The sequence below is a fragment of the Bison bison genome, unplaced genomic scaffold, assembly GCF_000754665.1.
Source record: "Bison bison bison isolate TAMUID 2011002044 unplaced genomic scaffold, Bison_UMD1.0 scf7180017864252, whole genome shotgun sequence".
Classification (NCBI taxonomy): domain Eukaryota; kingdom Metazoa; phylum Chordata; class Mammalia; order Artiodactyla; family Bovidae; genus Bison; species Bison bison.
In genome coordinates, this window is record NW_011494824.1 from 914,592 (window position 1) to 929,125 (window position 14,534).

Consider the following 14,534-nt stretch of genomic DNA (forward strand, 5'->3'; position numbering starts at 1 on the left):
GGATATTGAAAAAACCATCTAGGGAAACTAGAGCTCTAGATTTTAACCTAAAGATTTTGACTGTGATTTTCAGTGATTTTGTGTGTGTGCTTCAGTAAAGGTTACATTTTAAACAAATATTGTAGGTGACTGATAGGAAAATGGCTTATGGACAACCTTTTGCAAACCCTGCTCTCTGCAATTCTGTGAGACATGGTAGTCAGAAGTAGTAAGGTCAGAGTAAGATGCCAACTGAGAAGAAAAAGTAGAAAACAGGGGAGTTCAAAAGTCTGGAAAATATGGACAGGTAAGGAATTCATGAAAGTCACAGAAGTACATGGGGCAGTGAGGAGAAGGTGTATACTGCCAAGCAAAAGACAAGTAGGGAATAGCAACCAAGGATGCTAATAATGGCACAGGAAAGAAAAAAAAAAAAAGGTTAATGAACAGAAACCTGTAAAGATTGATGTTTGGGAAATCCATAAATTCCAGTTGGAGGCATGCAGAACTACTCCTGAACCTAAGAAGCACACAGAGACTTAACAGAAAGAACCATGTGTTTCTCAAAATCAAAGAAGCAAGTGCTCTGGCTAGCAAGTAAGGATCCATGGTTTAGGGTTACAAGACCATGATAGATGAACTGGTTACGAGACTTAGAATAACAGTCTTTAAAGCTCTGATTGATTATAGTACAAACCCAGGTCCTGCTAAAGTAAGTTCTGGGGGAGCACTTGTATCACCTGCTTATCTGTGGATTGTGCCGCCGATCTCTGTGTATCAAAAGACTTTATGCACTGTTTCATACGCCAAGAAAGTCTAGAAACCACAGTAAAAGCAAGGACACACAAAAGGTGCTGGCCCAGTGCTGCTCAGTGCTTTAAGTATGTAAGCGCCACTGAGGAATCATTCCTCTCCAAGAAAATATGCCAGGTTCTCCCCGCAGGAAGACTACCAGAGATCCAACCTGGCAGAAAGATTGTTCTTTCTGAGCTTCCTGCTCCACCCTCTCCAACTCATCTAGTCTGTTCTCTTCATTTCCCTGGCAATTGTTCTGCTGTCCCTCTACCATTAATTTTCCCAGAAGCTCAATGTATCACCAGCTTCTTTCAGCTCTGAACCTCATTCCTCTTCCATTAAAAGCTGAGTCTTACAGTAACAATGCTCACACAAAGCCAGCAAGCTGGCCCCAGGAGCCCCATCCCTCTGTGGCAGCTGCTGCACGTGGCCCACCAGGTGGGCCCAGGCAGGCACAACCTTTGAAGGGGAAATGCCTCTCCCCTTATCTTACCACTTCCTGGAGAGGATGGTAAAGCATCACCTAAGAAGAAAAATTACTTGGAAGCTTTCTGTTTCAGGCTTGCCTTAAGCCTACTTTGCCATAATTTCATAGCAGTAATTCAGCTGAAAGAAAAAACACTCTGAAGATAACTATAGGTGTTAACCACAACCTACCGGCATAACTTGGCTGATTAACATTTCCACCTTTTTCTATATAATGATGAACAAGACCAATATCATTGTGCACAGCAGCTTTATACAGTAAGTTCTCTCCAAAAATGTTTCTCCGGTTAATGTTAGCAAGAGTTACTTTATTCATCTTCATTTTTTCTGAAATAAAGGCATAAACAAAAGAAAACCAAAAATATGAGTAATTCTTATTTGAAAATCAAGAGGAACATCAGTAACAGAATGATTTCAGTTAACATTCTAGAAGAGAGATATATCATATTATGAAGGAGCATTTCATTCATTAACCCAACTATAACGGTATCTACATGCAAAAAGGTGAAAGAGGCAAATGTCATTAGTTTGAAATATTTGAGTAAACTATAGATCATGCAAGCATTTATGTAGATTGAAACTCTAGGAAAGCTGCATATGTAAGAAGACGAATAGATTAGTTTCTTAGAAGTTCTAATGAAAGGGACTATTTAGATGTTATTACACCTAACAAAATGTTACAATACCAAAATGTCTTATAAAACCATGAAGAGAAAATCTCAGAACTGTATCAGAAAGATACAAAAATTACCTCCAGGAAAACCAGAAAAAAGAATGCTACTAAATTTTCTTTCTTTGCTAAAAATAATTGTCATGAAATTAAATAAAGGACTATGATCTTGAGCTGTATAGTAGTTTTGACTTCCTAAGCCGGGAAATACACAATTAAAATAGTTCTCCAGGTTCTGCATCAGTTCAGTTTAGTTCAGTCGCTCAGTCGTGTCCGACTCTTTGCGACACCAAGTATCATTTCTCCACTGTGCCTCCTAAAATACTGAAACTCTTCATTTAGATAACCCAAATCCTGTCCACTTTTACCAATAATACTCATTTGGTTTTCCCAAATTTCAGAAAAGCTTTGATGATAGCTTTTCTAGTTTTCATGTAAATACCCTGCTCCATCCTAAAAAGTAACTGAGTACTGCAGCAGATTTTCTCAATGGATCACAATTCAACTGCTTTGTTTTTATGTGATTCTCTCCATTCAGTCCCACTGTAAACTAAAACCAACCAACTGCTGAACACTTGAGCCTACCTTCCCCTACCCCAGACTACAAACCATTCTGCTCCCACCAGATAAACTATATATAAAGACCAATAGTCTGTAATCCATATCTGTCTTTGCCAGTTGTACTTTCTATTATAAATATGCAATTTATTAAAAACAAATTAAGAATATAAAAATTTTCAATGAAAACTAAGTTGTGAAAGACATTCACTTCCAATCAGGACTAAATGACTGCTACGACTTACCGTCCCGTTGTAAACAACTAGAAAACTAAATAAAATATACGTGGTGGGGGGGAACCCTTTATCCAGAAATTAGAAAAATGGGTAGTTCAGATCTATGACTCCCTGAGTGAAGGCAAACAAGCAGTGAGACCTAAGGTCACTCCAGCTTCCCGTCTGGGGTTTTCCGAGGATAACACCAGCATATGAGGTGCTCCTGCTGGGCAGAGGAGACAGATCAGCGTCTAGGGAGGCCGGGGTAAAAAAATTTACAGGGCAGGGCACCAGAGATGAGGGTGTAGAGAAAAGGCACCAGAAATCTAGAAAAAGGGCTCTTTGAGTCATTATCTGAATACTAAACCATTCATGGGTAAATAGTCATGAGACTGGGCAAGAAATACCCAGGAACTATAAATTATTAATAACAACCATCAGAGATCAAACAGGCTGGGGAACATTTACATTCCTGCTCATCTGGGGAGAGAGACTTTGTTGAACAACTGGGGCATTTAGAGACACCTTTAGTGGGTCATATCTTAGGGGCAGAGCTAAACTAGTCCTAGAGTAAGGCCTACACTAGACCTACCTAACCAGAATTTTCTAAATGTATTGAAAGGACCAAGCTGAACTCGTTGGCCAAAACAAAAATAAACACTCTTAAAATACAGAGAATAACACTTAATAATATTCTGCTGCATACAGATTTTCAATTGTTCTCAATGTAAAGGCCTGTGCCTTTGTCAAAACTCAGGGTTTGCTTCTGAACTCCCTTCTCTTCCACTCATCTACTAATATTTCCCTATATTGATGACAGTACCATGCTGTTTTGATCACCACAGCCATAAAATAATAATAATTCTTGAAATAAGGTAGTGTTAGCTCTCAAAACTTTGTTATCAGAGTTGTCTATTTAGATCCTTTGCATTCCATATGAATTTTAGAACCAGCTTTAGAATTTCTACCGAAAAAAAAAAAGTCCTACAGGGATTTTGATTAAGATTGTGTAGATTCCATAAATATATCTCAGCAGAAAGAAATCTTAATCATATCGAGTCTTCTGACTCAATGAACAACATATGTTTCCATTTCTCTCCATCAAATTTTGTTCTCTACGTGTAACATCTTCTAGGTTTCAGCGTACCTGTCTTTTACATCATTTGTTAAATTTTATCTGTATTTCACATTTTTTTGAAATTTCAGCATAAATTTCACTTCCTAATTGTTTGGCTTTCAAATTTAACTAATTGTTTGTTGCTAGAATACAGAAGTGTAATTAATATTAGTATATTGATCTTTTATGTTGCAACTTTGCTAAACTCATAGTTGCTTTTATTGTAGTTTCCATCAGATTTTCTACAGACGATCATGTGACTTGTGACTAAAGACGGTTTTCTTTCAATGATCAAAAGAAGTAGTGAGAACAGACTTTCCTATCTTATTTCTGATCTTGGGGGAAAAGCACTAAGTCTTTCACCATTAAGTATGAGAGCTGTGTATCTTCTTGTAGATGCCCTTTATCAGGTTGATCCAGTTCCCCTCTATTATAAATTTGCTGAGTTTTTAATCAGTAATGGATATTCAGCTCAGTTCAGTCGCTCAGTCACGTCCAACTCTTTGCAAACCCATGAAGCGCAGCACTCCAGGCCTCCCTGTCCATCACCAACTCCCGGAGTTCACTCAGACTCACGTCAATCGAGTCAGTGATGCCATCCAGCCATCTCATCCTCTGTCGTCCCCTTCTCCTCCTGCCCCCAGTCCCTCCCAGCATCAGAGTCTTTTCCAATGAGTCAACTCTTCGCATGAGGTGGCCAAAGTACTGGAGTTTCAGCTTTAGCATCATTCCTTCCAAAGAAACCCCAGGGCTGATCTCCTTTAGAATGGACTGGGTGGATCTCCTTGCAGTCCAAGGGACTCTCAAGAGTCTTCTCCAACACCACAGTTCAAAAACATCAATTCTTCGGCGCTCAGCCTTCTTATTAGGTGTTACCAAAATCTTTCTCTGCATCATCTACTGAGGTGATCATATGGTTCTTCTCTTTTAGCTTATTAATATAACAAATTACAGTGTTTCAATTTCAAATGTAAAGTCAACCCAACATTCCTGTGATAAATCTCACTTGGTTACAATGCACATATGCACATATGTTGCATATGATTTGCTAAAATTGTTTAGATTTTTGCATCTCTGCTTATGAAGGATACTGAACTGCAGTTTTATGTTCTTATAATGTCTTTGATTTTTGTTTCAGTTTAATGGTGACCTCATAAGATGAGCTGGAAACAGTTCCTCATTGTCAGGTTTTTGGAAGAGTTTGTGAAGAACTCTGTCCTGGCTTCCCTGCTGGCTCAGAGGGTAAAGCATCTACCTGCAATGCAGGAGACCCGGGTTTGAACCCTGGGTCGGGAAGACCCCCTGGAGAAGAAAATGGCAACCCACTCCAGTATTCTTGCCTAGAGAATCCCATGGATGGAGGAGCCTGGTAGGCTACAGTCCATGGGGTCGCAAAGAGTCAGACACGACTGAGCAATTTTACTTCACTCACTTTGTGAAGAACTGGTATTATTTCTTCCTTAGCTGTTTAGCAGAATTCACTATTAAAGGTATAATGGACTGAAGTATATTCTCACAAAATTCATGTGTTGAAGCCCCAATATAATAGGTTGGCATCCTTATAAAAAAGGAAGAAACACTAAAGCTCTCTGCACACACAAAAAAGTCACTGCAGGAAGGCACTGTCTGAAAGCCAGGAAGAGAGGTCTCAGCAGAAACAGAATTTTGTAGCACCTTGCTGCTGCTAAGTCACTTCAGTCGTGTCCAACTCTGTGCGACCCCATAGACGGCCTCCGACGAGGCTCCTCTGTCCCTGGGATTCTCCAGGCAAGAACACTGGAGTGGGTTGCCATTTCCTTCTCCAGTGCATGAAAGTGAAAAGTGAAGTCGCTCAGTCATGTCCGACTCTTAGCGACCTCATGGACTGCAGCCTACCAGGCTCCTCCGTCCATGGGATTTTCCAGGCAAGAGTACCTTAATTGTGGACTATCATGGCATCTGGTCCCATCACTTCATGGGAAATAGATGGGGAAACAGTGGAAACAGTGTCAGACTTAATTTTGGAGGGCTCCAAAATCACTGCAGATGGTGACTGCAGCCATGAAATTAAAAGACACTTACTCCTTGGAAGGAAAGTTATGACCAACCTAGACAGCATATTGAAAAGCAGAGACATTACTTTGCCTACAAAGGTTCGTCTAGTCAAGGCTATGGTTTTTCCCAGTGGTCATGTATGGATGTGAGAGTTGGACTGTGAAGCAGGCTGAGTGCCGAAGAATTGATGCTTTTGAACTGTGGTGTTGGAGAAGACTCTTGAGAGTCCCTTGGACTGCAAGGAGATCCACCCAGTCCATTCTGAAGGAGATCAGCCCTGGGATTTCTTTGGAAGGAATGATGCTAAAGCTGAAACTCCAGTACTTTGGCCACCTCATGCGAAGAGCTGACTCATTGGAAAAGACTCTGATGCTGGGAGGGACTGGGGGCAGGAGGAGAAGGGGACGACAGAGGATGAGATGGCTGGATGGCATCACTGACTCGATTGACGTGAGTCTGAGTGAACTCCGGGAGTTGGTGATGGACAGGGAGGCCTGGCGTGCTGCGATTCACGGGTCGCAGAGTCAGACACAACTGAGCGACTGATCTGAACTGTGGACTTTCAGCCTCTAGAACTATGAGAAAATAAGTTTCTGTTGTTTAGGCCACCCAGTTTGTAGTACTCAGTTATGTTAGCCTCAGTCAACTAATACAGGAAGCATCTTGGCCTAGAAGGTTTTTTGGTTTGTTGTTGTTTGTTGATTTGCTTTTTGGTGGGGAAGTTTTGAAATAAAGATGCAATTTACTTAGTAGATTTGCTATTACTCAGGTTGCCCATTGCTTTGTAATACTTATGTCTGTCAAGGAATTTGTCCATTTCATCTAATGCACTGGCAATAAGTTGTTCATAGTATTCCCTTATTATCCTTTTGCATATCTGTAGACTACGTTACGATGCCGCCTCTCTTACTTCTGACGTTGGTAATCTGTGCCTCTCTTTTTTTTTTCTGGTCAGTTTGAGAAAGGTTTATCAGTTTTACTGATCTCCAAGATTACTTTTATTGACTTTCCTTATTATTTTTCTGTTTTCAATTTCATTGATTTTTGCTTTACCATTGTTTTCTCCTTTACCATTTCCTCTGTTTACTCTAGATTTCATTCACTCTTTTTTTTCTAGTTCCTTAAGTTAGAAGCTGATATCACTGATTTGAGAGGGTTCTTTATTTCTAACATAGGCATTTAGTACTACAACTCCCCCATCACTCTTTTCATGACATCTTCATGAAATTAGCTGACTATTGTTGACTATTAGTATTAGTTGACTAAGGCTAACATAACTGAGTACTACAAACTGGGTGACTTAAACAACAGAAACTTATTTTCTCATAGTTCTAGAGGCTGAAAGTCCACAATTAAGGTGCTACATAACTCTGTTTCTGCTGAGACCTCTCTTTCTGGCTTTCAGACAGTGCCTTCCTTCAGTGACTTTTTTGTGTGTGCTATGTTGTATTTTCACTCTATTTTAGCTAAGCATAATCTCAAATTTCCTTTAAATTTCTTTGACCCATGGGTTATTTTAAAGTGTGTTACTTACTTTCCAAATATCTCAAGATTTTATAGAGATCTGTTACTGATCTTCTGTTAATTCTATTTGGAATCATAAAAAACACTCTATGATATTAATCCTTTTATGTTTATTGATACTTCTTTTATGGTTCAGCATATAAACTATCTTGATAAATATTCTGAGTCCTTGAAAAGAATATGTTATCTTCTGACCTTGAGTGGAAAGTTACACAGATGTTAAACAGACCGAGCTGTCTGACAGCATTGTTTTGAATCCCCTCTATCCTTACTGTCCACTTCAGTCACTATAATGAGTTAACGATCACTGAAGACTGGCATTAAAATCACTGACTATAATTGTGGATTTGTCTATTTCTTCTTGTACTTTTATCAGTTTTCGCTTCATGTATTTTGAAACTCTGTTATTAACAGAATAATTGTTTACTTCAGATAGATACCCAGGAGTGGAACTGCTGGATGATATTGTAGCTCCCACTTTTTGAGGAATCTCCACACTGTTTTCCATAGTGACTGTACCAATTTACACTTCCCACCAACAGCGCACAGTGTTTCCTTTTCTCAACATCCTCCCTAACACTCGTCATTTACTGTCGTTTTGATAACAGCCATTTTAACAGGGGTGAGATGGTATCTCATTGTGGTTTTGACTTGCACTTCCCTGATGATTTGTGACGTGGAGCACCTTTTCATGTGTCTGTGGCCATCTATTTGTCTTCTTTGGAATAACGTCTATTCAGATCCTCTGTGAAAACACTAACTAGAAAAGATATATGCACCCTTATGTTCACTGCAGCATTTTTAGAGATATAGAAGCAACCTAACTGTCCACTAATAGATGAATGGATAAAGATGTGACATATGTATACTATGGAATATTACTACTTTTGGGGACCCCATGGATTACAACATACCAGGCTTCCCTGTCCTTCTCTGTCTCCCACAGTTTGCTCAAACTCATGTCCATTGAGTCAATAATGCCATCCAACCATCTCATCCTCTGTCGCCTCCTTCTCCTCCTGCCCTCAATCTTTCCCAGGCTCAGGGTCTTTTCCAATGAGACGGTTCTTCACGTCAGGTGGCCAAAGTATTGGAGCTTCAGTTTCAGCATCAGTCCCTCTGATGAATATTCAGGGTTGATTTCTTTTAGGACTGACTGGTTTGATCTCCTTGCTGTCCAAGAGATTCTCAAGAGTCTTCTCCAACACCACAGTTCAAAAGCATCAATTCTTCAGCACTCAGTCTTCTTTATGATCCAACTCTCATATGCATGTATGACTACTGGAAAAACCGTAGCTTTGACCATACGGACCTTTGTCGACAAAAGTCATGTCTCTGTTTTTTATGATCACATGGATCACAGTCTTGTGTGCCTCAATGAAACTATGAGCTATGTCATGTAGGGCCATCCAAGATGGAAAGGTCATGGGGGAGAGTTCTGACAAAACATGGTCCATTGGAGAAGGGAATGACAAACCACGTCAGCATTCTTGCCTTGAAAACCCCATGAACAATATGGAAAGGCAAAAATGGAGTATTACGCAGCCATAAAAAGAGTGAAATCTTCCCATATGCAACAACATGGGTGGACATAAAGGGTATTAAGTGAAATAAGTCAGACAGAGAAAGACAAACACTGTACAATTTCCCTTACATATGGAATCTAAAAAACAAAACAAATGAACAAACGTAACAAAACAGAAACAGAGTCACAGGTTCAGAAAACCAACAGGTGGTTGCCAGAGTGGAGGGAGTGAGGGGATGAGAGAAACAGGTAAGGGATCCTAAGAGGTACAAAACTCCAGTTGCAAAATAAATGAGGCCCAGGTATAAGTGTACAGTGTGAGAATACAGTAATATGTAATATCTTTGTATGGTAAAAGATGGTATCTAGACTTATCATAAAGATCAATTTAAAATGTACAGAAACACTGAATCACTATAAAGCCAATGCAAAGTTGAGGTCATTACACTTCAAAAATAAACAAGCAAATAAACAAACTCATTGGAAAAGAGACCACATTTGTCGTTATTGGGAGTAAGGGGAAGGGGTTGGGGGGATTGTATCAAGGCAGTCAAAAGGTACAAACTCCCTGTTATAAATAAGTACTAGGGATATAATGTACAATATGATAAATATAATTAACACTGCTGTATATTATGTGTGAAAGTGGTTAAGAGTAAATCCTAAGACTTCTCAACACAAGGAAAAAAATTTTTTTTCTATTTCTTTAATTTTGTATCTATATAAGATGATGGATGCCCACTAAACTTACTGGGTAATCATTTCATGATATATAATGCCAAATCATTAGGTTGTACACCTTTAATTTATACCAAGCTGTATGTCAATTATATCTCAACAAAACTGGAAGAAAAAAGAGAGAAAAATTATTTAGATTTATTATGTACTCTTGGGGAAGAGATCTCCCTGTAGCTCAAATGGTAAAGACTCTACCTGTGATGCAAGAGATCAGGGTTCGATCCCTGGGTCGGGAAGATCACCTGGAAAAGGGAATGGCAACCCACTCCAGTATTCTTGCCTGGAGAATCCCATGGACAGAGGAACCAGGTGGGTTACAGTCCGTGGGGTCACAAAGAGTTGGACACAACTGAGTGACTCACACACACACACACACACACTTGGGGAAGTAACCCCTGCATCATTATGGAATAACTTTATCCCTGCTAAGATTCTTTGTTATAAAATTTACTCTGTCTGGCACTAATGATGTATTATATAATGTATTATAGTTCATAATATATGCTGTTCTATATAACAGCATATAGTGACTTCAGCCATCTTCTAATTTGTGTGGTAAGATAAACAATGGTCCTCCAAAGATGTTCATATCTTTTTTTTGAGAGTTGCAATATTTTATTTTATATAAACATGTATCTATTCTTTTTCAAATTCTTTTCCCATTTAGGTTGGTATATTATGTTTAGCAAAGTTCCCTGTATACAGTAGGTCCTTGTTGGTTATCCATTTTAAATATAGTAGTGTGTACAGTTCCATCCCAAACTCCCTATCCCTCCCTTATCACTCTTTCCCCTGGTAACCTTAAGTGTGTTCTCTAAGTCTGTGAGTCTGTCTCTGTTTTGTAAATGAGTTCATTTCTATCACTTCTTTTTTAGATTCCATATATGGGATATCATACAATATTTCTCTTTCCCTGACTTACTTCACTCAGGATGACAATTTCTAGGTCTATCCATGTTGCTGCTGCTGCTGCTGCTAAGTCACTTCAGTCGTGTCCAACTCTGTGCGACCCCATAGACAGCAGCCCACCTGGCTCCCCCGTCCCTGGGACTCTCCAGGCAAGAAAACTGGAGTGGGTTGCCATTTCCTTCTCCAATGCATGAAAGTGAAAAGTGAAAGTGAAGTCGCTCAGGTGTCCAACTCTTTGCGACCCCATTGTAGCCTACCACGCTCCTCCATCCATGGGATTTTCCAGGCGAGTACTGGAGTGGGGTGCCATTGCCTTCCCCAATGCATGAAAGTGAAAAGTGAAAGTGAAGTCGCTCAGGTGTCCAACTCTTTGCGACCCCATTGTAGCCTACCACGCTCCTCCATCCATGGGATTTTCCAGGCGAGTACTGGAGTGGGGTGCCATTGCCTTCCCCAATGCATGAAAGTGAAAAGTGAAAGTGAAGTCGCTCAGGTGTCCAACTCTTTGCGACCCCATTGTAGCCTACCACGCTCCTCCATCCATGGGATTTTCCAGGCGAGTACTGGAGTGGGGTGCCATTGCCTTCTCCACTGCAAATGGCATTATTTCATTTGTTTTAATGGTTAAGTAATATTCCATTGTATATATGTACCACATCGTCCTTATCCTTTCCTTTGTTGATGAGTATTAAATTGTTTCCATGTCTTAGCTATTGTAAACAATGCTGCAATGAACACTGGGGTGCATGAATCCTTTCAGACCATGTTTTTCTCCCAATATGTGTCCAGGAGTAGGATTGCAGGATCATATGGTAGCTCTATTTTTAGTTTTGAAAGCAACCTCCATACTGTTCTCCATTGTTCAGTTCAGTTTGGTCACTCAGTCGTGTCCAGCTCTTTGCAACCTCATGGACTGCAGAACACCAGGCTTCCCTGTCCATCACCAACTCCTGGAGGTTGCTCAAACTCATGTCCATTGAGTCAGTGATGCCATCCAACCATCTCAGCCTCTGTCATCCCCTTCTCCTCCTGCCTTCAATCTTTGGCAACATCAGGGTTTTTTCCAGTGAGTCAGTTCTTTGCATCAGGTGGCCAAAGTATTGGAGTTTCAGCTTCAGCCTTCCAATGAATACTCAGGACTGATTTCCTTTAGGATGAACTGGTTGGATCTCCTTGCAGTCCAAGGGACTCTCAAGAGTCTTCTCCAACACCACAGTTCAAAAGCATCAATTCTTCGGTGCTCAGCTTTCTTTATAGTCCAACTCTTACATCCATACATAACCACTGGAAAAACCATCGGCAAAGTAATGTCTCTGCTTTTTAATATGCTGTCTAGGTTAGTCATAGCTTTTCTTCCAAGGAGTGAGCATCTTTTAATTCCATGGCTGCAGTGATTTTGGAGACCCCCCAAAATAAAGTCTGTCACTGTTTCAACTGTTTCCCTATCTATTTGCCATGAAGTGATGGGACTGGATGCCATGATCTTAGTTTTCTGAATGTTGTATTTTAAGTCAACTTTTTCACTCTTCTCATTCACTTTCATCAAGAGGCACTTTAGTTCTTCTTTGCTTTCTGCCATAGTGGCTATACCAGTTTGCATTCCCACCAATGGTGTTGGAGGGTTCCCGTCTCTCCACACTCCCTCTAGCATTTAATTTGTAGATTTTTTGAAGATAGCCATTTTGACTGGTGTGAAATGATATCTCACTGTAGTTTTGATTTGCATTTCTCTTAGTAATTAGTGATGTTGAACATTTTTTCATGTGCCTCTTGGCCATCTGTATGCCTTCTTTTGAGAAATGTCTATTTATCTCTTCAGCCCATTTTTTGATTGGTTTGTTTTGATATTATGCCACATGAGCTATTTGTAAATTCTGAAGACTAATCCCTTGTTGGTCACATCATTTGCAAATATTTCCTTCCGATCTGTTGTTTTGTTTACAGCTTCCTTCATATCTTAATCCTCCAAACCCTGAGAATGTTCTCTTATAGACAGGAAAAGAGACTTTGCAGATGTGATTAAGGATCTAGAGAAGAGAATCTTACCATGGATTATCTGGGTATCTATACAATCACAAGAATTCTTTAAAGATGAAAGGGTTGGTGGGAATATAAATTGGTGTGGCCACTTTGCAAACGAGTATGGAGGTTTCTCAAAAAAATAAAAATAGAACTACCACATGACCCAGTAACTCCTATCCTGGGTATACACATGAAAAAAACAACAATATTAATTTAAAAAGATACATGTACCCCAATGGTCATAGTAGTATTATTTATAATTGCCAAGATATGGGAGCCACCCAAGTGTCCATCAACAAATGAATGGATAAAGGACATGTGGTATGCATATACAATGGAATATTACTCAGCCATTGTTGTTTAGTTGCTCAGTTGTATGAGACTCTTCACAACCCCATGGAGTGCAGCCCACCAGGCTTCTCTGTCCATGGGATTTCCCAGGCAAGAATACTGAAGTAGGTTACCACTTCCTTCTCCAGGAGATCTTCTGGACCCAGGGATCAAACCCACTTCTCCTACATTGCAGGTGGATTCTTTACCACTGAGCCACCAGGAACTCAGCCATTAAAAGGAACTAAATTTTACCATTTGCAGGAATATGGTTGGATTTGGAGGCCATTATGCTAAGTGAAATAAGTCAGAAAGATAAATACTACATGGTATCCTTCATATGTGAAATCTAAAAAATACAACAAACTAATGACTATAACAAAAAGACTCACAGATACAGAGAACAAACTAGTTATCAGTGGGGTGGGGAGTGGCAATATAGGAGTGGGGGAGTGGGAAGTACAAACTATTGGGTGTGTGACAGGTTACAAGGATATGCTGTACAATATGGGGGAGATAGCCAGTATTTTGTAATAACTGCAAGTGGAGTACAACCTTTAAATTTTGTATTAAAAATAAACACAGAGGAAAGGAAAAAGATTAAAAGAGGGGAAGGCAAAGTGACAAGAGAAGCACAGATTGGACAGATGTAGCCAGCAGAAACAGCAGCAGCAGCCAGCAGCAAAGGAATGCCATAGCCTCCAGCAGCTGGAAGGGAAAGGAACACATTTTTCCCTGAGCATAGAGAAGGAACCAGCCCTGCTGAGACCTTGGTTTTAACTCCCAGCACTCATTTGGACTTCTGACTTCAGGATTGTAAGAGAATGTATTTGTGTTAAGTCACTAACTTTGTTGTAAATTGTTATCACCATAGGAAACTAATACAACTGATGCTAGCAAAGTACATTTTCCCTCTATTCTTTTCATTTTAACCTGTTTATGCATTTATATTTCAAATATGTTTCTGAAAGTAAGCATATAGTTTCAGTTCAGTTCAGTCGCTCAGTCGTGTCCAACTCTTTGCAACCCCATGAATCGCAGCACGCCAGGCCTCCCTGTCCATCACCAACTCCCGGAGTTCACTCAGACTCACGTCCATTGAGTCACTGATGCCATCCAGCCATCTCATCCTCTGTCGTCCCCTTCTCCTCTTGCCCCCAATCCCTCCCAGCATCAGAGTCTTTTCCAATGAGTCAACTCTTCACGTGAGGTGGCCAAAGTACTGGAGTTTCAGCTTTAGCATCATTCCCTCCAAAGAAATCCCAGGGCTGATCCCCTTCAGAATGGACTGGGTGGATCTCCTTGTAGTCCAAGGGACTCTCCAGAGTCTTCTCCAACAACCACAGTTCAAAACCATCAATTCTTCAGAACTCAGCTTTCTTCACAGTTCAACTCTCACATCCATACATGACCACAGGAAAAACCATAGCCTTGACTAGACGGACCTTTGTTGGCAAAGGAATGTCTCTGCTTTTCAATATGCTATCTAGGTTGCTCATAACTTTCCTTCCAAGGAGTAAGCGTCTTTTAATTTCATGGCTGTAGTCACCATCTGCAGTGATTTTGGAGCACAAAAAAAATAAAGTCTGACACTGTTTCCACTGTTTCCCCGTCTACTTCCCATGAAGTGAT

General features: G+C 40.2%; 1 protein-coding gene across 1 annotated transcript in view; it reads right to left on the reverse strand.

Moving 5' to 3' along the window:
- ANKRD31 (ankyrin repeat domain 31) overlaps positions 1–14,534 on the reverse strand; it is a 135,948-nt gene that overhangs the window by 79,763 nt on the left and 41,651 nt on the right. Inside the window, exon 11 of the mRNA XM_010847598.1 lies at positions 1,432–1,587. Coding sequence (XP_010845900.1) covers positions 1,432–1,587 — 156 coding nt within the window. The remainder of the gene's footprint in view (positions 1–1,431; positions 1,588–14,534) is intronic.